Source organism: Melopsittacus undulatus, chromosome 8 (assembly GCF_012275295.1).
Source record: "Melopsittacus undulatus isolate bMelUnd1 chromosome 8, bMelUnd1.mat.Z, whole genome shotgun sequence".
In the NCBI taxonomy this organism is placed as follows: Eukaryota; Metazoa; Chordata; class Aves; order Psittaciformes; family Psittaculidae; genus Melopsittacus; species Melopsittacus undulatus.
Genome location: NC_047534.1, coordinates 8,872,506 through 8,895,248, shown reverse-complemented (window position 1 = coordinate 8,895,248; position 22,743 = coordinate 8,872,506). Strand labels below are relative to the sequence as shown.

At 37.5% G+C, this 22,743-nt stretch overlaps 1 protein-coding gene across 1 annotated transcript in view; it reads left to right on the top strand.

Annotated features, from left to right (window-relative positions):
- The window catches only part of VPS35L (VPS35 endosomal protein sorting factor like), a 55,328-nt gene that overhangs the window by 23,153 nt on the left and 9,432 nt on the right, over positions 1–22,743 (top strand). Inside the window, exons 20-28 of the mRNA XM_013127564.3 lie at positions 379–441; positions 1,234–1,319; positions 2,387–2,467; positions 4,847–4,910; positions 7,112–7,210; positions 8,025–8,102; positions 9,245–9,359; positions 19,439–19,578; positions 21,369–21,534. Coding sequence (XP_012983018.2) covers positions 379–441; positions 1,234–1,319; positions 2,387–2,467; positions 4,847–4,910; positions 7,112–7,210; positions 8,025–8,102; positions 9,245–9,359; positions 19,439–19,578; positions 21,369–21,534 — 892 coding nt within the window. The remainder of the gene's footprint in view (positions 1–378; positions 442–1,233; positions 1,320–2,386; positions 2,468–4,846; positions 4,911–7,111; positions 7,211–8,024; positions 8,103–9,244; positions 9,360–19,438; positions 19,579–21,368; positions 21,535–22,743) is intronic.

Here is a 22,743-nt window from a genome sequence, read left to right as displayed (position 1 = left end):
AGCAAATTGGTTTGGTTTTTGTTTGGTTTTTTTTGTTTGGTTTTTTTTTTGAGTCAAGAGAGCCGGGATATGCAGACTATAAATTGGAAAAATCTGCCTAACTATAAAGGGCAAATAAAGCCTGAGCAGGCTGATCACCCTCTCTTTATATGAGTTCAGAAGAGCATGTTGGAAAAACATCTGCTAGGAACAGCATAGCTGTAGTTGATCCTGCTTTGGGGAAAGAAATGACATTGATGAATGCTTGAAGTGTCTTCCAACCTGGTTTTCTATAACTAGAGAAGAATAATCCCTGGTGTGGATAGTCTTGATTCAACTTGTGTTACAATAATTTCCCTCTTGTTTATACTTTTTTTTTCTCTTTTTTTTCCTCTTTAGCTGCAGTCAATTATTCAGAAAGTTATTACCTATATCTATGATTTCTCTTTGCTTTTCTCAGTGGTAAGTGATACTCCTGTTTAATAACATTTTAAGAACCCTTTAGCACTGTTTCTGTAAGAGAATTTACCTGACTTGGTAACTCCTCCTTACTACTTATATATTCATTATTCTAATTCAGTTTTTCACCCATTTTTTTTTCCTTAGGCTGTTAGATTCTGTATGTTTGTTACTATCGCGTAAGTGACAATCAGTTGAAGACAAAGTACCATTTATTTGTTTGTGTAATTGCTGATAGCTGGTTTTGTGTTATGGTCTATACTTAACATGCTCTGTTATAGGGCTTAAATTTGGCATTGAAACCAAGTGAAACTTAGAGAGGTCAAGGATTGTGTATGAGGTAGGAAAAGAGGAACAAAGAGCATCAAAGTGCTGAAGCCAGTTGAAGAGCAATATTCAGGAGTGACCCTGTGGGTTTGGAATCAAGTCTTGTTCACAAATTGCTCAGCTAATTCTGAAAAACTTACCCTTGCTATGTTCTTGATATAATACAGAAAGAAGGTATTTCAGTATTTTATCAACCTAAAGCCTTATCTTGGAAGGAAATGTGACTGTCTTGGACCTTCATAAGTTGCCCTGGGTACATGGAAAATAGCTGCTGGCCAATGGCCTGTTTTGTTTTTAATATCCTTTCTTTAGTTCCCGTAGGTGTCTAAATTTGACATGATGCTAAGCTGTTTCAGTAAAATAATTTTGACTGAAACAGTTATGAATATACACCCCAACATATTTACTGTTTCAGTCTATTTTTTGTAAAATACCTAATTTTACTTGTTTATGTATTTGTACTTTCAGGAGAAATTCCTGCCATTTCTGGATATGTTCCAGAAGGAAAGTGTGAGAGTGGAGGTTTGCAAGTGCATTATGGAATCCTTTATTAAGTAAGTGGAGAATATTCAGATTAAATGCATTCTGGAGGGTCTGGGGAATGTGTTGAAAGATTGCTAGGGAAGATAAGTCAGTAGACAGGCCACATAGCTTGTGAAGGTGTTCCAGGCTGTGGACAAATTAAATTGAAAATGGGTGAATTTTGTTAATCTGTTGATTGACTGTTTAACTGTTCACAAAGAAAGCTGAAATTGAAGAACTAATGTTGACACTGACTTGCTGTGGATTAACGCAATGCGGATTAACTCAGTGTGGATTAATCTGATCTTTTTTAAATTTACATTGCCTAGGTCAGTTTATGAAACTTATTTCATGTTCCAGCTGATGTGACAGCACAAAACTGTTACTTTGCTATAATGGAGGAAGAGAGAGTCTCTTGTTACAAGATCCATTATGCAGAAACATGGGTATTTTCCACAATTGAAAATGAATTTACAAGATGAGACTTCATCTTCAAATCTCATACAAGTCAAACAGTCCTTTTCAAATAGTTAACATGTTCCTTGAAACATTTTTTACTTTTTCACCTTCCCTTCAGGTATTTATATACACTGCTAATTCCCCCAAAGCCTGCTGTTCTCTAGACTAAACAGCCTTTGCTCATGAGAGATGCTACCACCCCTTAATCATCTTAGTGGTGCTCTGCTGCCCATGTGCCTCTGTACCTAAACATGACATACACCATGCCTGCCTGTCCATCAGTAGCTGAGAAACTTTATTACTTCTGGATAGATCTAGGATTGCTTTGTTTTGGTGTTCCTAGATTGCCTTAGTGTATCCCATGTCTAGCTTTTTGTGTCCCTTAAGGAGTCAGATTCTGTAGCTTGGTGGTAAAGCTCCATGTATTAAGGTGATATTTCCTGACTGGCATTTGTTGCAATTGTATATCTGTAACCACATGATCCTAGGAGTTCTGTTGGTTAGAAAATGAATATAAAACTTCTGTAGTGCCATACAATGGTGATAATTTGAATTATGCATTAAATTGGTATTATTCTGGTAACTTTTTCATTTAGACAGAGCAGGATTATTCATTACTTTTTCTAAAACATTTTTACAGGCATCAGCAGGAATCTACAAAGGATCCAGTTATACTCAATGCTCTTCTGCATATCTGCAAGACGATGCATGATTCTGTGAAGTAAGATTAACTTTACTCATACTAATAACCACCTTTACTGCAAAGTTTGGCTGCTTGGTGTACAGTTTTACATTACTGAGGCTGTTTGTTTCATGGTGGATTAAGACATGAATCCAGTTAGCGGTGAGGGAAGAGCTGTGCAGTGAAGTTGCAGCACGTACCATTTGCTCTTTAGTTAACTGCTTTATTTTGAATACTGAAACAGAATGTTGAAAGGAAAATAGCAACAGTTTTGTAGTTTTCTAGTGAAGCAGGGACTCTAAGCTGAGACAGAAACCAATGTAATCTTTGAGTTATAGTGAATAACAAGCTATTTTTGAGATGTAAGTGAATACATAGCCATTAAAGCACAAATTATCATGCTCAATTACACCTTTTCTTGGGCCACTTTTTTCAGCCATTACAAAGGGTGTGAAATCTTTAAAAGGACACCTGCAAGATCTCTAGGATCTTGAGTAGGGGAAGTTAGGACAAAGGAAAAGCTCTTTGAACATTCGATGCCTTTCCCCTAAATACTCCTCTTTTCCCCTTGACTTCGAGCGCTGAGGTTGCTGGGGATCCTTGCTACCCTGTGGCACCCTCACTGTTTGAATAGTAGCTGTGCAATGTGAAAAACAGTTGTGGTTTGCAGGTAACTTGAAAAAGCACACAGAAAACTGTGTCTGAAAATAGAGCCAGAATCACAGTGCTGCAAATTTTAGATCTTAAGAGCAAAAACTTAATTTTTTTCTTCTAGTTTTGGTTGAGTAGAATTGTAAGGGCAGTTTCTTTTTGCACTCTGAGCCTAGAGCCTCTCAGCATGGCAAGTGCTATAAAGGAACTTGTAACTTTCTCAGCCTTGATATGCCATGAATGCAAGATTTAATGCCTGTAAAGAAGTCCAATTTGGCATGTAATTCCAATTTATACCAGCTAGAGTGCTTTATTTTGGGTTAAAGCACCTTATTTGGCTCTGTGTTGCACTAAAAGCAACTTCAACCTTTACGTAGAACAATATATTGAAGGTGAAAGAGCTTGTTAAAAAAAATTAAGCAGTTTATTGCAACCCATATTTGGTGCTTCCTCAGACATTTTGCCAAAACATTTTGAAACATTTACTGGGATCCTTAAAGTCCCCTAAACCAGCAGTTCGTTAACTGGGATAAGCTGGTGCATCATTAGCTTGTTTATGTTGTGTCATCTCTGATTGGCGAATCATCATAAATTCTAACTAACTTAAAGTAACTCCTGCATCTACTTTACATCCTGGCTCAGGAAACTCCCAGGCCATTGTGTAGGGCTCACTGACCCCCATAACAGCTGTTGGAGGATAACAGCCTGTAGGCTGGTGGGGGTCTGATTCAGAGTTGAACTGGAAACCTATAACTGACCCAGAGATCTCATTACAAGTCTTCTGAGCCTTTCAGAGCCCATCAGTTGGCTCTTTTGATTGGCAATGCACTAATGAACTAATCATGCTGAGATTTTCTTTCTTCCTTTACTGAATTTGTATAATAAAACTATTGTTCTCTTCCCATCTGGTGTCTGAGCTAGGAAATTGGTAACTGATATACTAAAGGTCAAAGCTGGAACCAAGTAGATAATAGTAAAAGGATTAAATTGTATTAGTTAATTGCAATTTAACTTTTTGTTCATCCATTTTCAGCAGAACAGGTTTGACTTATTGGATTTTCATGTGATGCAAATTTGTTTCGAATCAGATTTGGGCTGTTGCTGTAGAATAGGTGTCTGTGATAATCTCGAAAAGAAACTATTTTGCATATTATCTTAATTCAGTTCTTACTAAAACATCAAAAAGTTAGAGCTGTAACAAGGTTATGTTAATTATTTTTCTAATTATGTGGCAGGGTTAGTTAAAAATAAAAATCCAAACAAACACCCGAGCGAAACAATGAGCGGATGTTGTTTCTAAAATAAGCACTTTCACTGTTACATATACTATTTAAAGTGTATTTTAAAAGCTTTTTCCCTTAAATAGGATAATTTTCCAAAGAATAGATTTAGTAGTTTCTTTAGGTTTTTATAATCAATTCCTCACGTTGTAACACAAGGCTGAAGCCATTTGCTTGCTGCAGAAAAGAACATTAGTTTAGGTTCCTTCTCATTCCAAAATTTTCTGTAAAATCTAAAGGCACTCTTAGTTATTTTTACATTTATTTTCTGTAATTTGGAATTTAGTTTGGTGCATGGTTGACTTAGTGATACTCTAAAATTAGTTTTGTTGCTTTATAACTAAAATTTTGAGCTTAGTGGACTTAGTGTGAAAAATACTTTGTATAAACATAACATTATATATAAAATACTATGTGTCATTTGAACCTTTACAGAGAGTAAGGCAAGAAATGTGCTAAAATTTGCCATATAAATTTTCTCTTATAGTGCACTAACACTTGAGGATGAGAAAAGAATGTTAGCAGCTTTGATAAATGGATTCATAAAAATGGTGAGTGACAATTGTGTGCAACTGTTGGGGTTATACCTTATAGCTCAGATTTCCTTGGGATCTCCATGAGAAACAGGTGCCTGTTTCACTGAATCAGAGGCTGTGTGTCTGACTAGCTTAAGACCATTGAAAAGCCCAACTGGTGAATTTTATGAAGGATGTGTGTATTAAAATAAATGTCATACAGTGTTGAAGCTGACATGGTGCACTATGAGAGTTTTAGTTGCATATGTTTAACCATGTTTTCTGCTATTTTTTTTGGGAACGTGGGAAGTATTTGAAAGTTAAGCAGCAGTTAAAGTCTTGCCTATTATAGCTGATTTATGTGAATAAAGTTCCACTATCCAGCTCTAAATAGAGACAATACCAGCTTTAAAAAACAGACAAAAAAAGACTTGCAATTTCTTATTGCTGTTTATCTTAATTTATAAATAAGATATTTTATATCATCAAATTAGAATCCCACAAAAACTCCAATTGTTTTATCTTGAAATTGATTTTTAACCCTTCCCTCCCTCTTGTCCTAATAAAATCTTTTGTTCTCATCTGTTGTGTTTGGGATGTCAGGTTGGTTTAGGGAGATGTTGTCAAGCTTTTTTTATTGTCTAACCAGGTACTCTCAACACTTGGCTTTTCTTTCACATAGTCAGAGCTGACAGGCTTTGTCTCTGCTTGTCGTCTTTGTTCTTTGTTACAGTGCCATGAATTTATCTCTAGATGGTTGCTTTCTCTTCAGCTATAATAATTTGCTATTTAATATGTTAATTTTGCTTCATTAAGCTTTATGTGAAAGATAATATTGTATTATTTCCTTTAGGAGGATTTGCCACATTGAATAATATTTGATGTGGCTTTACAGTTTTGGTTTAGGGGGAAACAAAATCCCATAGCAGCAAAATGAGTAGTTATAAATTTTAAACCAGCACACATTAGATGTGTAGCAGTCATTTTAGTCTGGCTTTCATATGGAAAGCAATGTGTTTTTAGAGAAGTTTTCTTGAGACGTGTAGTAAAGAATCAGCAGTTGCACAAATAGAGGAAAGGTGAAGGCAGTTGTCTGTAATGCAAGAAGCAATCCTTTGTTTTCCAGTGCAGTTCCTTTGATCTTTCACTGTATGGATTAAATGTCATTTTCATTTTAATTCTGAAAAAAATCTTTTGCGTTTGGTTTGAGAAATAATAAATAATGCAACCTTTACTTATATTAGGAAGAAAAAAATCCATTTTGATCCATAAATGTAGACTGCCTGGAGACTGTTTCTCTTGCTGGGCTTTTAACTGACAGCTGAGACACTCCAGCTGACAGCACTTGGGTTTTTAAAATCTTGAGGCTTGGAATTAGGGTGCACTTACACAAGGGTTGTTTTTTTGACTTCTTTCCTGCCAGCATGCAAGCTTGGAGGCTTTTGCCATGCTATATGAGCATGTGTTTATTAACCATTTTAGAGGAAACCATGCTTTACCAACTGGTACATCTCGTTAGGAAAATGCTAATCTCTCTCAGAGGTGCTATATGAACTAGAAATCACAGGAATCTGAGTACAGATTCACTGACCTGTTTCTGTTTTTCTGTTGTTTGGGGTTTTAGAATCATAGAATGGTTTGGGTTGGAAAGGACCTTAAGATCTTCAAGTTCCAACCCCCCCTCCATGGGCAGGGACACCTCACACTACACCATGTCACCCAAGGCTCTGTCCAACCTGGCCTCGAGCACCGCCAGGGATGAAGCATTCACAACCTCCCTGGGCAACCCATTCCAGTGCCTCACCACCCTAACAGTAAAAAGCTTTTTTGTTTTGTTTTGTTTTGCATTTAAGTATGAACTATTACAAGTGTTTATCCCTGTTCTGTGAAGAATTGAGAGTTCTGCTACTTTTGAAAGGACTTCACAAATCTAGGATTTAGATTTTGTTTTATTGATAAATTCTCGATCTGTGAAGTAGGAGATCCTATGGAGTATGGACAAAAAAACCCAGCAAAACCTTCAAGTTTCCCTGAAGGTTTGGTATTGGAAATCATACAGTTAAAAGGACACAGATTCCCCAGGTGCTATTTTTTTGTTAGCGGTGGGTTTTTCTTACCCCACTATATAGGGATTTTGACTTTTGAATATCTGCGGTTTGTCTGTATGCATTTTTTTGTTTGTTTCTTAAAGTCAATGGCCTACAATGGTAAAAACTATGAGTTTTTGTCTTTTATAGGTTTCATTTGGCCGTGATTTTGAACAACAGCTGAGTTTCTATGTTGAAGCCAGGTCAATGTTTTGCAATTTGGAGCCTGTTCTAGTCCAGTTGATTCATGTAAGCTTCAGTTTATCTCCATTATCTTAACAAGTGGGTATATATTTGCCATTCTCCCATTCCCTGTCCAGATTATTGGTCTATGTCAGAGTAAATCTGAAGTCTTTTTATCAGGTGTTTTTAAAGTAGACTTTGATCTTGTCTCTCATGTTATCACTAACTCTGTGAAGCTCTTGCTTGACAGGCATGCATGGTATCATTGCAACACAGAAAACTGGCTATCTTGCTAGAGATTTCGTGTCTTACAAAATAAATGGTACTTTTATGCAGTCAGAATTTTGGTTCTATCTTCTATAATCCTCCATCTAGGAGAGATTAGACTATGTCTGGCTGCAGATACAAGCAGAGTCCTGCTGTGATGGGGAAGGTTAATCTCTTTTCTGTATTCAGTCACATGTCAGGTGAGCATTAGTTGCATCTGATTCCATTGTATCTTCTCTTAAATCCTTTTATTATTTTGTGGTTGGGTTTGTTGTTTGGTATTTTTTTTAATAAACTAGAAATCATGTTTTTTCCGCCAGGGAGGAGGTGATGACAACCTTATAGCTGGGAAACAAGGGAGGACCTAAAGCCTGAATAAATCAGCAAGTCTCCCTTCACAAACCTTCAGAATCATATTTGCCTTAAGGCACAATCGCTAAAATTATCCAAGTAAAAACTAAGTAATACAGTGAGAGCACAACGTATCAGGGTCCCTTTTGACAGTTTCTGTTCTCTAAATGCGTGCAGTAAAACATGCAGTTTGTTACTTGCTGCTGACCTAATAAATCTGTGTATTTTTCCTTAATGATTTGCTTTTGTTTTTTATGTGTAGTCTGTGAACCAGCTGGCAATGGAAACAAGAAAGGTGATGAAAGGAAACCATTCCAGAAAGACTGCAGCGTTTGTCAGGGTAGGTCTGACTGTAACAAACTTTGAGCCTGCTGCCGTAGCAGATAATACTATCTGCTGCCACCTAAGTTTATAGCTTTCGCAAAACCAATGTGGTAGTAATTTTTACACTGTTCATAGTCCTGTTTTCTCCTGTTACCATTGATCTTTACTCTCTAAAGCAAATGCTGCCATTTTAGAAAAAAAAGCCCAAAAGCATCTAATATAGCAGCTTTGTGTTAAAAAAGAACAGCAAGACTGACTCCCTCTCCAAGGGACGGTCCATTGGAGGGGTGTTCATGTGAATTCTAGAAAGTTCAACTTTTCAAACTAGGTATGAAACCAAGTACATAATTTCTGTGTAACAGTTGCAGCAAGAATGGGAGATAGGGAGAAAAGAATATGTTTAAACTGTCTCATAATATCAGTGCTGATATGCTGAAACCAGTATTTGAATTTCAAATAAAGTGCTGTTTTCAGCTGTAGTGCCTCTGAGCCTATACAGATATGATCAAATGAGCTTTGAACCATAAACAAGCTGTGCAAGTTGCTTGTGTTCCCCTCTTCTTACCTGAAATGTAGCAACTAAGATGTCTTCATCTTCGTGTGCTGGAAGGTGTTTACTTATGTTGGTATTAAAGAATGGATTTTTGTTCATGGTACCTGAGCATTGATGTCCTTGAACAAAGGATAGTGAGGGTGGCATGGCTCAATTTCTGTATGCCTGGGAGCTATTTGCTCAATCTAGGTATTTGGCCTGTTCCAGTAGGTTTAAAGCTGCAGCATGCTATACTGGATCTGCTTCTTCCCAGATGCACACAGTGATGTGGATTGTCCCTGCTTTCCTACTTAGATTTTGGTCTTGAGCTGCAAGCTGGTTACCTGAGGAGAGAGGGACTCTGAGCTGGAGTCATAGAATATAAGTTTTGAGCTAATGTACTTATAATAACAATAATTAATAGTAATAAATATTGTTATACTTATTGAAATAATGAGAAATATGAAGTTCTGATTTTGGACTTCACATATTATTTTCTTTTTACGGAAAGTCTTTCCCAAAACCGATTTACAGATTTTATTTCCTAATGGTGCATAAAATCAGTAATGAATGCTGTAACTCTGAGATAGGAATTTTCTTCAGTTTCCTTTTTTAATCTGCTTTAGGCTTGTGTTGCCTTCTGCTTCATTACAATTCCATCTCTGAGTGGTATCTTCATACGCCTTAATCTGTATCTGCACTCTGGACAGGTTGCTCTGGCAAATCAGTGCCTTTCACAAGGTAAGGCAGAAATTTGTCTATTTAAAGGTTCTATTATTTCAGAAGTATTTCTATCTATGAATAATAATTTGGTTGAAATCATAAGTTGTATAAGAATATTTATGATGTAATTAAAATACAGCCCCATTTCAAGCACTGTTACAGTGAAAACTTGTCACATAAAGCAACTCTTCAGTTCTAACGCATCCTGTGATCTAAACAAACAAGACAGATATCTGAGTCTGCATGACATAGTCATGGCTATGAGGGAGGTTGTCCTAAATTACTTGGAAATTATGCAAAGTATGGAATGTTTTATTTTCCTCTTGCGTAAGTATGCAAGCACTCTAGTCACAAATTACATGCTTTATTATAACTGGGGGAAAAGAAACTAGTTTGTCTGTGTAGTAGTTTACAAGCTGACAAAATCCTGCAACAAGCTGGAAAAGAATTAAAACTTAGATCACTGATGCTAGAAACTTGCTACCAAAGCACGTGTGTGAAAAATGTTTAGCTAAGAAATACGCCTCTGCATCAAAGTGAAGCAATGGAGTGATACCAAATAATATGAAGGATGAAAAATGTATTTTCTAGTTTTGATCTGAAATATTTATTGAACCAGGGCCTGAGTACAGTTTGTAAGCATCCTTTAGCTCAGTCTTTAAGTAATTGGACATTCTGGCAAGAAGTGATTTGAGGAAACAACTGGAGCTCCTCTGGCACCAGAATGAGTATTAAGCCTGCATCACCATTCAATGCCATCTTATGCCTATTCATATCACAGATGGAACCTGTTACCCATTCTGAAAGTCTTTTCAAACTTTTAACGGTTTGTAGTATTTTATTTTTTCTTTTTTTAGAAGTGAAGTCATTCTACTTTGTTTCACAGTTTTAATACTGACTTTAAATGTCTGCTTTTTAATGGTAAATGCTTTTCATATACATGTTTTCAGTGGAGCTGTGAGAGTAATAAATTGGATTACTTTGCAACATCTTTTGTTGTGGCTATTAATTCTTTGTTTTAGCTGTCTGCTTCTTCACAAGAGCTTGTTTTCCAAGCCCTGCATTTACCAGTAAGTTCCAGCTGCACAAACAAGCTGACTTAGGATGCTGATAAAGACTTTTTAGTACAGGGTGACTGTTGTGTTTCTTTGTTTTGAATCTGACACTGCTCATGTAGCAAAGCAGAGGGATTTAGAATAAAGCTGTCTGTTTTGTCCAAGTATGTTGTGCAAATGAAAGATCTGCAAAGTCTGTTGTTGTATGATTAGTACTGTGCAGTTTCTTTGTAGATAACAGAGTTTCCCAAAAATGGACTCACTTTTTCTTCCTTGTGTTTGTTTAATTGATCAGCTTACTTTATCATCTGTATCAATTTTTGTTATTTTTGCTCTGTTGAGGTGTATCTCTAGTTAGAAGCAAATCCAAAGCAGTTTTTCTGCAGTGTTCAGTCTTCGAGGTCTATGTCCTGCCCATGTTAGAACCAACTCTGTGATTTAATAATCTTTAAATTTATAAACTGCCTTCCCACCATGTTTGTGATCCAGGTCTTCTCTGAGAGAGGCTCTGACAGTTGTCCGCATTTTTCAGTGTGAGAGTTTGACATGTGAGTACAGTGCACTCACTCAACAATGAGTAGGATCCGCATTCTAAAATCTTTTAAGGTAACAGGTATATGCAAAATATTGTGAACTCAATCTCTAAAATACATATCTACTAGCTACTCTCTCCTGAATTTTAGACCCACAGTCTAGAGGGAGGAGCATTTGGTCCATCTCAGTTTTTGTTGAAATGAAGCATATGCAAAGCTGGTGTTCAGTAGCTCACTTGGTTTACCAAGGTTTTATTGTTACACACTTTTCTGCTTCCTTAGGAAAGCTATTTCAGGTATAATTTGTAGTCAGAGACATGCCACTTGCATGAGTAATTTAGAATGTGTTAACCTGTTAGGGAACAGTGACACCAGTCTTGGGGCATTTTTTGTGAATTGTTTTTGCAGATTCTGATGTATTGTAGTCAGATAACATGTCCTTGAAAGTTGCTTTTAACACAGTTTAATCTGTAATGCATTTCATTTGTATAAGTACTGATTAATTCATAACAGCAACTTTAAATCCAGTCAGTTAACTGTGTTAACTGATGGCAATTAGACACTGATCTGGAAGAACTAATGCAGCGTGATGTGAAGTTTTAATAGTGTGTAATTAATGATAGCAGTAGGCTATGAAGTGAAATTGTGCCTTGTATATAACCTTTATTTTATGCTGATTGGAATTAGTTTAATCAGTCTAGAATTGGGAAGAGAAATAAAACTGAAAGGTAATGTACCTGATCTGATAGCTCAGTCACCACTGAAGTATGTATGTGTGTACATGTGCCTGCAATTTGTCTTTAAAATTCAAGCTGCTCTTTTCTGTGAATTTGAATTTTCTGTGAAATTGAATTTCACTGAATAGACTTCTCTGGTAATGGGTAGTAGGAAGATTTCTCTAAATTGCCAATGTATCTAACTTGAAAAAGGAGTTATGGTGCCTATTAAGGTAGATAAGGGGAATTTGAAATATTGCTGTTTTATAAAATGGCTGTGCAGGTCATAGCAGTAACTAAAGTTTGACAGTCTGAGAATTGCACTGAGATATTACCAACAACTGTAGAGCCGCAGCTAATCTGCCTGTGTGGAGGAGTTTGGGTTTTGTGTTGTTCCCAATCCCAAGGGGTAGCAGTAGTAACCATCATTCCTAGTGTCTCGCTGTTCCAATTTCCTTTGTCAAATCGGAGTATTGCCTGCTGGGATTTGCCACACTGTTAATCAAAGTGACTGTGTGGTGCTTGTTTGAACTCACCTAAAAACTTCAGTATTAGCAAACTGTAATTGTAATTTTTCTTGGAATAGATTTTCTTTAATATGATGAAATTGTGTCAGAAAAAATGAATTCATAGGCTCCTGAAAAGTCCAGTATTAATACACTGACAGATGTCTGTCCAGGCATGCTGTTCAGCATGTATTAATCATGACACCCTTTAAACTGCAGGAGGGTAGATTTGGATTAAATATTAGGAGGAAGTTCTTCCCCATGAGGGTGGTGAGGCCCTGGCACAGGTTGCCCAGAGAAGCTGTGGCTGCCCCATCCCTGACAATGTTCAAGGCCAGGTTGGACGGGGCTTGGAGCAACCTGATCTGGTGGAAGGTGTCCCTGCCCATGGCAGGGGGCTAGAACTAGATAGTCTTTAAGGTCCCTTCCAACCCAAACCAGTCTGGGATACTATGACTACTGTTTCCAGCTCCCAAGAAGCACTTCAAATAAATTGAATCTGTAATTATGTTCAATATGTTTAAAGTGATTCTGTCCTGGATGCTCAGTTTGTACCTCTGGTGAGCCTATTAAGAGCCCAGTCTAGAAGGGAAGATAGGAAGATGCTAGATCTTACAGAGATATGCTTTTCTTTTTTTCAATCTGAGCCACAGAACGCTGCATGGTGCCAACATAAAATACTAAATTCTCATCAGTCATGCTTTCTGTCATAGGAAATGCTTGGGCTAAACTCAGATTAAATACATGCTCTGTTACCACTTTCCTGAATTTTTCAGGTACAATCATAGAATCAACCAGGTTGGAAGAGACCTAAAGGTATTATTTTAATTGCATATATTTCTTCCCTGCTGAAATGCTGCTTTTGCCTGTCAGAGAACAGCATGATTTTTTTAATTGCTGGTCACAGCATTCAGCAGGTGGGTAGAGATGATGTAACTTTCTGGTAATGTGTGTTGAGCAACATTTCCATTTTAAAGGCCATGAAATCCTTGCCTTGCTTCACAAGTAACATGTTGAGTGAATAAAGTAATTCGGCTGATTCTCTGTGACTAATTTCACTGGGATATTGTCAAGCATAAAACTTCATAAAAACAGGTAGACTTCGTCCCCCAAAATCAACAAACACAGATCTTTATTTTGTTTAGCAAATGGTTTTGGTGGTTCTTGGCTCAGGATTTTCTGGCAATATCAGTGTATGCTGTCCATGGTATGATGTCTTTGTTATCTTCTTAAATACTGTTTTCCTTGAAGGCAGCAAAGTAGCTTCGGGAGAAAGTGACAAGATACAGTTTTCCTCACTAGTAATACTAAATGTTGCTTTATTTGGACAAAATTATGACTTTTACCTGGAATTTCCACAGCTGGAAACTTCTCCCATTCACCAAGCTGTTTCTTGTTCCTCTCTTTATCCCAGCCAATAGCTTTTCCAGAGAGGGCATCTCTGTCTCTCTACGCTTTTCAGACTAGCATTTCATAGCAGTTTGTCAGCTCTTCAAGACTCTCTAGCCCATGACCTATTTTTGAAGATGTCTAGTAGCATCTACCAAGGGAACATATGAGAAACAATCATAGAATCATAGAATAGTTAGAGTTGGAAAGGACCTTAAGATCATCTAGTTCCAACCCCCTGCCATGGGCAGGGCCACCTCACACTAAACCATGTCACCCAAGGCTTCATCCAACCTGGTCTTGAACACTGCCAGAGATGGAGCATTCACAACCTCCATGGGCAACCCATTCCATCACCTCACCACCCTAACAATAAATAATGTAGAATGATGCTTCCTAGCTTTCAGCTGTGGGTGGTCTAAATACATCCTTCAGCAAGGGTTGCACAAGGATGAGAGTGTTTAATAAAAGAGATGGACCAATCCTTAGGAATTTATTTTTTTAAACCAAGTTTTACTTTTTGCCCTTTGTAACTTCCTGTGACAGTGAATTCTATGATTGCATAGTACTTGTAAATCTACTACTTAGGGATTTATTTTTGTATGCTGTTTAAATATTGAGTGTTTCAGTGCAAGCAGCTACTAGTGGTACTGTGATAAATTCAGTCATTCTTGGTTCATTTTCTTCATGCTGTTTATGAGATGATGGAGTTGGTAAGTTGATAAGAATTCAAGTCAGTGAAGTCTTTTGTAATAAGGAGATGGTTCCGTGCATTAGGACCTTTTTAATTTTCTTTTTATTCTTTTGGAAATGGGAAGATCGGGACCATGTCCCAGGTATAAATGCACAACAGCTATAAAAATGATACAGCGACACCTTAGTTTTCCATTACTGTCCTAATGATTCTTATAATTGCCTTGCCTTTTCAACAGCTGTTTAGGATGTAGTTTTCAAGGAACCATCTATAACGACTCCAAAACCTTTCATGAGTGTAAATAGCCTATTTAGAGCTTAACTTTCTATAGTTACTGCAAGGGCTGCTTCTTTCTCCGTATGCCTAACTAATATTAGATTTCATCTGCTGTTTTATTGCTCAGAGTCATGAGATCCATCTGCAATTCTTTGCAGTCACGTTCCAGGCTAGTCTGCAAACATTGTTCCCTCCCAGCTCATTGTAAGGACACGTTTCCCTGACAAACCTTAAGGACACAATAGTCATTTCACTCCACTGGGAAAACTTACTCCTGCTCCTTTCCCCCTCCACCTCATCCTCTATTAAGTTATGCATCCTCAGGAGGACTTTCCTCCCTATCTTTTGCCAGCTTAGTTGTTTTAAAAGCCTTTTGTATGGGGAACATTGTTAAAAGTTTTTTAAAAATCTGAGTATTCCTATTGGCTGTGAGTCACTTTAAACAGAAACTTGTGGGTTCTTTCGAAAACTTTCTGAGGAATGATTTCTGTCTCCAAAAACCTTATTGACACTTCAGTGTTGTATCTGCTCATTCAGAGTGTCTGCTCATTTGATAGATTTTTTTTCCCCCCCATTTCATAATAACCAAGAGAAACTACAATATTCAACTTTATTAAGTTTATCATCTCGAAGTTTACAGTATTACTGATAGACTGCTGACAATACCTCGCAGTCTTTAGCGATTACATGGAATTTAGAGAGTCAGGCTGAATTTTTGGGGGGTTTGTTGGATTTATTTTCTTTTTTTGGGGGTGGTGGTGTTGTTGTGTTTATTGATCACAGTTTAAGAATAAAATACCTTGTATCCAGTGTTCTTGCTCGTACTGCACGATCTCCCTGTACAAATCTTCTCCACTTACGCCTCTGTATGCCTTTGTCTGGAAGTACTAAGGCCTTATAACAATCTGTAATCAAGCTATTCCTCTAACTAGCACTAACAGGCTTCATCCACATAATTACCTTTTTATCTACAGCTAATTCATAGTATGAATTAGTATGAAATAGTATTATTTAACATAGTGCATTCCAGTTCACCATGCAGCAGCCATTAATTTTATCTTTGTTACTTCAAATAATTTTTTGTAGTTTCTGGATTGGAAGTGATGTGTAGAGAAGTCTAAGATGGAGAATGTTCAATAGCCCAAGGGGAAAAACACATTTCAGCAATGTGGCAAAACTCTCATAGTGGCTTCACTAAGATGAGGAGGAGGAGTTCCAAATGTTTGCAATGCTTAGTTGAAAAAACACTAATGCATTATTTTATTTAACAGACAAAAAAAAGAAAGGCAACAAAACCCCCACACACTTGCTTCCCATTATTTTTTTGCACTGGAGTATAAGGCTGCATTATATTTCCAGCATCTGTCGTATGTGGAAGCAAAATCTTCGGAGTATTAAAATAGGCTTGACAGTGTTGTAGGGCATGAAGGTGATGTGTAATGCAGAAAGAACACTGCATATGGGTCCTGATCTTGTCCTTTGGGTGTACTTAGCCTTGTGTAATTGTATCCATGACTAAAAATAATTTGTGTAGGTATGTTAAACTCACTCCCTTTTTGCTCTTTGAAATTGGACTTAAGGAGCTTAGTTGTTTTCCCCATTATTAATGGCTTTGTTCCTCCTTGTTTTTTTGCCTGATTCTAGTAGATGAAGCAAATATGATGTAAGTTAAAATTTTATATGTAGGAAGATCGATATATAGAAATATATGGAGGTACACATATTTGTGTGTATGTATCATTAAATGTGTGTGTATATGCACCATCATGAATACTGACAATAGCAAAATGTTCAACACCAATTTCACTTGCTTTTTCATAGAGGACAGTATTACTGGAAGTGCTGACTTGGATATCCAAGACTTATTTTTTGTAGCCTGAAGGTCAACATGTGTGCTCGGGGGAAAGATTTATAGGATTATTGTCAACTAAAATGAACGAGCTGCTGTGGAAGGATAAATTTAGCAGAGCATGAAGTATGTCATGTTCGGAGCACTGCACAAGATATTAACAGCAGTCTGGGAAGACTTTATCATGATGATTTGTTTTAATGTGCAGGCTGCTGTCCCCTTATCCAACTTAACAGTGGCTCACTTTAGAACTAGTGTCATACATTAGGCAGGTAAGAGGACAGCTTCCTTCACCAGAAGAAGTCTTCTTGTGTGTATATTTTTCTATTTCTTTTTAATCAAGAATGTAACATCATTGTGGGGTTTGGTACTTTTCATGTGGCTCCTTAAACCAGGAAAAGTAAGCATGTGGTTTTCTCTTGAAACATCTCTACGGCAATAGCTTTATAAATTGACTATTAGAAGATATAGAGAAAGCACCGTAGCATAACCTCATAATTAAGGTAATTAAGAATTAAATACCAATGTTCATTTTATTCTTATTAGGAAAAGAGCATGTCTGTGACATTCTATTTAGTGAATTTTTTCTCCAAACTCAGAACATGTGATGCATACTCTGACACCTCTGAAAGTGAACAGGGGGTTAGTGTTTGGGGGACAGTTTTCTGCAAAGTCTCTCATAAAACCTTTGCATTAATGTGAATTTATTTTTGCTTCCCACAAAGCACATATACCTTGGATAAATGTGCTTTTAGTGTTCCAGTGTAAGAACCATTTTGTGGTTAGCGCAGATTGGCTGAACTCATAGCAAAATGAACATATTCTCCTTTGCTGGTACTTCTGGATGTACCAAGGTAAAATAACCATTTCTTTAATAGAAAATGCAGCCAACTGCTTCTATGCTCTATTGCTTTCTTGGCTTGCCTGGCTGTGTTGTGTGGGGCAGGAGGAATGAGGCAAGAAGAATCAAAAGTGTAGGGGCAAGAGCCCCACAGTCTCCCTGTTGTGCTGAGACAGCAACAGTAATGTGGGGCTGTAAACACAACCATGTGGTAGTGGTGAGAGGACAGCAGCCATGAAGAGTCATAGCAAGGGAGGCAGCAGTTCTGTGACTGTCATAGTCAGGAAGGACCAAGATGGAGGCACAGAGGAGCTTGTTGCAATGAGGATAGGTCCTGGTGAGCCGTTTGTGGTGTGGACAGCTCTCTCCTCATTCCTGGCAGCAGTCACCTGCAGAGCTGGGCATGCTGCTGTAACTAGCATGTCTAATGAGGGAGCTCGTGTCTCTGAAGGTGCTCAACCACATGAGAAGGCATCTCTCATTTGCAGTGACTGCAGGAGGTCAAGGAAGAGTAAATTTAATCAAATTGCAGTGAGTTGTAGTGAAGTTACAGGGTTTGGTTTTGTTCTGTGGCTAAAGTTTAGACGAGAATGTCTAGGACTGTGATTGCTGGGAGAGCAGGTGAGGTACTTCTCTTTCATTATGGAGACTGATTGCTGCACAGACCCTTCTTGTCCCACTGTGAAATAACTTCAGAAGGCATGGGTATTCTCTGCACAGATGTGGGTACTTTGGAATGCAGACTATTTTCTGAGACACATTTTTTCATTTGTCTGGTCACATGTTTTTATTATAAAGTGATGTAGGGCATGTGCTTTTTTTTCTCCTGAGACAACTGTGGAAGTGACAGCGATTCATTTACTTGTGCTAGAATGAACGTCAGCTGCTGCTTTCCTTCCTCTAATAAAGCTCAGCAAGATTACTTGCCTTCCTTTAGGTTGGCTGTTCAGACTTATATGTTCGAAATAAATAAGTCATTCTTTCACCTCGAATGTGCAGAATAAAAGAAGCACGATGTTTGACTGAAGGGGTCTGTGTTGTAACACTGGAAAGTTAAGAAGGGATTGAGCACGTGTGTGCTGAAAAGAAATAAGAGTCAGGAAAATTTACAGTTTTTCCAAAGCAGATGTTTCCCTGGTATTCCTCAGGAGCTTGAATTAGATATCAGTTGGAGCTATATTTAGCAAGTTTGCTTGGAGTCCCATGTGCTCAAATGAATTTTTCCAGAGCAAGCTGCACTCCTGGAAGTGCCCATGCATGCCTGGCAGTGGTGTCTCCATCTCAGCCATGGGAAACCTCTTGGCTTTCACCAGGAATTCTTTTTTATTCTTTGCTAAAATTTGGTTTCATGGCTTCGATCTCTGTGCTTAAAGTAAAGATGCAGCTTTAATTCTGACAGTTGCTTTGAAGTATACAGCTAAACAGCTGGAGCAGGATCAGGATGCTTGGACATTTTGAAATGTAGCCAAGGAAGTGCAAAACAGTGTTGCTGTCAGAATCTTTTAGGGGAGTTTTCAGCATATAGAGGAGGTGTAGGATGAGAGAGAAAATACTGGGTTTAATTTATGAATATTAATAAACTGAGGAACAGATGTTCTCATGTTTGAGGGGGTTTGTAGAATTAGAGACTTAATAGAGAGTTATGAAAAACATCTTAAGAGCTATTTTGCCAAGGCCATAATGGTGGATGGTTTCTGTAATTCCTCTATTGCGATGAGAATCATTTTATCCAAAGTTACTTTGGGTTCTGGTACTATATCAGTATTTTACTGTTAATAACTGTAAATAGAGAAGTGAAGCCACCCATACTTTCTTAGAACTTTAATAGCCTTTTGTGAATGAATTTGCCAACAAGATAGCAAGATCTTCCCCTTGCACACCCCTCTGGGTTCCCCATTCTCCTGGTGTAAGCATTAGTCAGATAAGTCAGTTTTGAATTGTGTGCTTTTCTTGTTAATTATATTTGCAGTCTATTTGAAAGACTGGTGTCTTCCTGTTAAGCAAAGGAGAATTATAACTTCACAAGTCTTGAGTGAAGTGGCAACTTCTTTTGAAAAGCCAGCATCACTGAAATTAGAGCAGATATTGATTGCTGAGTCTTGAGTTTCTTTGCAGTTAAGCATAGGTTCATTTTCTGTGTTCTATTTCAAACAAACTTGAAGCAATCATTGGATCAGGGGTATGACTGTGGCACCACAGCTGGAATAATAATACAGCAACTATATATTTATTTTGTAGCTGACGCTTTTTTCAAAGCTGCAGTGAGCCTTGTTCCTGAAGTACCAAAAATGATCAATGTGGATGGAAAGATGCGACCTTCTGATACCTTCCTCCTGGAATTCCTTTGTAATTTTTTTTCTACCTTGTTAGTAGTTCCGGTAAGTCATGTGTTTATGAATAGCACATAGGCTATTTTGACTTTCCTGTTTAAAAATTTAGAGTACAATGGGATTTTGGGAGTGGAGATGCATTGCTTGGTTTTCCATGAGCAAGCTGAACCCATTTGCTTATTGGCTGCAGAATCACTCACGTAAGTGCAAAATGGGGAGGCAGAATAATTGGAGCTGGAGAGCAGCATTGCCTCTCTCAGTTTCAGTAGCATCTTGCACTTAACTAGATTTGGATAGACCTCATAGCAGCCTTCCAGTATTTTAAGAGAGCCTACAAGGATGTTGGGGAGGGATTCTTCATTAGGGACTGTAGTGATAGGACAAGGGGTAATGGGTTAAAACTTAAACAGGGGAAGTTTAGGTTGGATATAAGGAAGAAATCCTTTACTGTGAGGGTGGTGAAGCATTGGAATGGGTTGCTCAAGGAAGTTGTGAATGCTCCATGGCCAGGTTGAACAGAGCCTTGGGTGACATGGCTGAGTGTGTGGTGTTCCTGGCCATGGCAGGGTTGGAACTGGATGATCTCAAGGTCCTTTCCACCCCAAACTATTCTGTGATTCTATGAAATCTCACTATCATTTAATTGTGTAAGCATAATTTACTGGTTTAATAGATCCTTGCAGAAATGTGGTATTTTAGCTAAGCACTCATAAAATCTGTTACCTGAGGAGGGGAAAAATATACAGCTGTAGTTTCTGTTAATTTCAGTTACTTTGTTACAGGCTGCCTAATCCTTTGAGTGAAAAAAAAAAAAGATGTGGTTTTGCCTGATTTTCCTCTTCTGATGAATTTTTCACAAAATGCTGCCATTTTGCACCCTTCCAGTTTTCAGTCAGCTGCCAAGTTTAGACATATAGATGTAATTTTCCTTCCTATATTTTCAGCTGTAGCTGAAAGATGAGGAAAAATTGTAAATTAGTGTGGAAGATCTGAGATAGGACTTACACAGCCAAGGTATTTTGCTGACCTTCCTCTGAAGGAAGGCTATATCAGAACTTGATGCTGCTCAGAGAAATGGCTTGGATCAGATGATTGAAGGAGGAATTTGCCTCTTGGATTCAGTACTGAGGAACTTGCAATGAGATACCAGAATTCAGAAATCAGCTACCATAATTTTTTTTCTCCTTACCTTACAGGATAGATGATCAGAAGGAAGTGTCCCCAGTGGACTGTGATTTGTCTTTATTGTGTGTTGGTGTCATTGCACCATCAGCTTGCAATAAGCTGGGTGCCGTATTAAAACTACTTGCAAAACCCCGTAGCTTATGTAAATCAGATGTCTTTATATTCCTTTCATAATGAAAGATTGTTGATTGTCCGTAGCTTTGACTTTGCAGTGTAGGTGTTCTTCTGGAACTCATAATTATATGAGTAATATATTTGTTTCTGTAGCTTACTGACATTATTTAAATTAAAAAGTCTACCTGGTGTGCTTAATTTTAGGGGCTTAGCTGTTACGAAGCTGGCGGTTAGTTTGTACTACTCCCCCATGACTAGAAAAAAGCATTTCAAAGTTTGTCCATGTAGCCTGCCTTAGATCAAGTTTATGATTATGGGTCAAATGGGCATTTTAGAAGGAAACTGGAACAATTTTCTAAAAGGATTTGCAGGAAGCACTTACTAAGAAAAGTAGTTGTCAGTTTTAATTATATTGTGGTTTTTGCTTTTATAGAGGTAATATTATGACTCAACCCCTGAATTACTGCAAATAATCCAGGTTTGGTTTTGGGGTGCTTATGGTGCTGTTTTTGACTTGTCTTGATCTTTCTTTTCTACAGGACCATCCAGAACAAGGAGTGTTGTTTCTTGTGCGAGGATTACTAAATGTGATCCAGGATTACACTTGGGAGGATAACAGTGATGACAAAGTCAGGATTTATACTAATGTTTTGCATCTGCTGTCTGCGATGACTCAAGAAGTATATATCTACCATGTAGATAAAGGTAATAAATAAGGGTGGCTCTGTATCCTTGTGTTCCACCATGCAATTTGTAGTATTGTTATCATCTTACCTAGTTAATGAAGATCAGTGCTAGTCAGTAATATAGAATGGATTATTTTCCTATGCAGATCCAGATATTGTAACTTAAAGTAATCACAGGAGTGACTCCTGAACAGATGTACAGTCTGTTCTTTAATGTGGATCTGTGTAGAGTGTTTTACATAGTTTATTCCTGGTGGTGAACTATGAATTTTTCAAGTAAATATTAGAACTTCATATGTATGGAGGGTTTTCTTTTAGTCTAAAATGTCAACTTGACTTACACCTGGTTTTGGTGTTTCATTCACATCTATTAACGACTCCAATTTAGCATGCAATTCCTACTCTTTGTTATTAAAGGGTGTATTTGCTGCTTTGAATGCAGGCTTTTAGTTTTGGAAATTGTGATGGTAACTTATAAAAATTTTCAGAACAGCTAGAAAAAAAGAATCTGAAGATTATTCATTTTATAAAATAGCTGTAGTCTTCTTGTAATATTTTGTAATATGCTCTAAGATTTGAGTGTTTGCCTTCTGATCATAAAGAGGTTACTAAATTAAGGTAGAGTATTAATCAGGCCTTTTAAAGCACACTGACACGATTAGTTAGTCTGAGAGGCCAAGCTAGTTTGGCTTTTTGTTCTGGTTGCACAGGGCTTTCACAAAGAGGCAGGCTGGAATACATTCTGGAGTTTTCCTGCCGGATAGTCTGTCAGTGTTACCAACCATGACAAAACACCCCTTGCAGTTAGCAGCACAGAAAATAGTTGTCAGTTGGACAAGTACTCTGTAGTAAATCTACTTTGCAGGTTCTGTAAGGAAATGTGGTTTAGCTGCCCTTTTTTTCACTCAGTGTTTTATATGACCAAAACAGCTGCATAATCCCAAGATGAGAAATCTGAATTAATTACATTTCAAGGAAAAGAAGCATGGAAATATAAATTACTAATTTTTCCCCTGTAGCTGGATGATTTTTTTTCCCTATGTGGACCCATGTACCTTAGCTTCTTAAAATGAAGTTTGCTTGGGAACAGGGGATCACCTTTTATCTTGAGTGCTCTCTGATTTACCCAGAATACACTTAAACCACTTAAACTTACAAATTTTTGTAACCAGCTTCTTACTAAAACAAATAAACTCAGCCAAAGCACATGTTTAAAATCATAACTATA